General features: G+C 54.4%; 1 protein-coding gene across 1 annotated transcript in view; it reads left to right on the top strand.

The window, feature by feature from the left end:
- SPRG_21468 (hypothetical protein) overlaps window positions 1-623 on the top strand; it is a gene marked incomplete at both ends in the record, with an annotated part of 2,666 nt that extends 2,043 nt beyond the window's left edge. Inside the window, one exon of the mRNA XM_012354556.1 lies at window positions 142-623. Within this exon, the coding sequence (XP_012209946.1) occupies window positions 142-623 (482 nt within the window). The remainder of the gene's footprint in view (window positions 1-141) is intronic.
- Between the last annotated feature and the right edge of the window lie 1,189 nt (window positions 624-1,812).

Here is a 1,812-nt window from a genome sequence, read left to right on the forward strand (position 1 = left end):
TTCTATCGCTATCCTTGTGCTTACGCAAGCATTCCTCATAGACAACGTACCGTCCTGATGACTCAGAAAACGACGTCGACGGTGAAATTGACCATCTTCCCACTCTGCCCGTGGTTGCTATGTGTGTCATCTGCCTCGAAGACCGACCCGTCGAGCGCGCCCACCGCTGCGAACGCTGTGATACCAACTGCTGCAGCAACTGCTTTGACTCCTACTTGACGCACAAGATCGCCGATGGCGACGTCGCGCCGCACCAACTCGTGTGCCCCGGTTCATGCCGGCAACCGATTCCACGGGCCGTCCTCGCCCAGTTTGTGTCACCGAGCTATCTCCAAAAGTACATTCGGTTCCTCACTGCGTACGAGCTCCGCCAACGCGGTCATCGATACTGCCCGCGGCCGCAATGTGGCCAGCTACTGCCGACGTCAACCTCCCACAAGACGAAAATCAAGCGCCGCGTCGACTGCCCGAGTTGCCAGCAGTCGTCGTGTCGCGACTGCGGCGGCGACTACCATCGGTGGCCGCAGTGCGACCGACAGTATCGATCGTGGTGCCACGCGCATGCTGCGCAGCGCTGCCCCCAATGTTCCACGACGATTGAAAAGGGGATCCCGTGGCCATAACAGATCTGGCAGCCGGCGTAAAGGATAGCAAGAGGTGGCGCCGCGACGCCGACCACAACCACGCGCTGTGTCTGCCGGTCGCATGCGTGCGCTCGACGCACTGGGCCTTTGGTCCGATTGCGCCTGTTCGATTTGTGACCAAGACGGTTGCGGGTGTCATTGGTGTCGGCGTTGCCGTTGTAGCGGGCGCCGTCGCGGTAGGCGTTGCCGTCGTGGTGGTGCCACCGATGTTGGTCTACGATGGAGTCCACGCTCTTTGTCGCGGCGACTCGACCGACGCTGTCCCTGTGACGGGTGGGAATTTCCCACCCATGGCGCCGTCACGGCGCAGCGACGGCATGTCGTTGGATATACGCCGTGGCGCAGTGCCTAAGATGAGCGACGACATTATCGAGTGTCGCCTTGAACCTGAATCATCGCCACTCAGTCAAGTCAGCGCACCGACAAGCAGCACACACGAGCGGGATGCGCAAGGAGTTTCCAACGAAGTTGCTAGCGGCGTCGATGAACGCTAGTGAAATAATATCTATCTATCTATCTATCTATCTATCTATCTATCTATCTATCTATCTATCTATCTATCTATCTATCTATCTATCTATCTATCTATCTATCTATCTATCTATCTATCTATCTATCTACTAGTACAGCATACATGTATCGTTGTTTGATACACCGAAGGCTATGGTCGTGTGCAACTTGCTTGCAGCCTGCAGTTGTTTGTTCTGTCGCTGCTTCATCTGCGCCGTGGTTTCCTCAACTTGGCAGCCAGATGATACCTTGAGACTACCTTGTCGTCGTCAAGCAAAGTGCGATGTACACCTCGTACTACTCGGTCGTGGCTGGATGGATAGATGGTTGAATATATCGATAGTCCGATCGATCCGATGTCGGCATGACCGTTTTTCTCCGAGTGTCTCTGGCTAATATCTTAACTACTATGCAGAGATAAGGGAATGAGAGGGTAAGAGGATTCCACGATTCGTGGATTCGAACGCGATGTTGAGCGTACAAAACATGTTTATATTTCAGTCTTGAGAGAGAAATGAAAATCAAACGTGCAAGAGCCATCCCATCGGCCGTTTAGAGCGCACCCCACGCGAGGAAAACACCAAGAACCAGCATCGCACTCGTGGCCGCGGTCTCTGCGTTGGACGTATCACACTCTTTGTTAATCTGCTCGAGAACA

The sequence above is a fragment of the Saprolegnia parasitica genome, assembly GCF_000151545.1.
Source record: "Saprolegnia parasitica CBS 223.65 unplaced genomic scaffold supercont2.167, whole genome shotgun sequence".
NCBI lineage: Eukaryota > Oomycota > Saprolegniomycetes > Saprolegniales > Saprolegniaceae > Saprolegnia > Saprolegnia parasitica.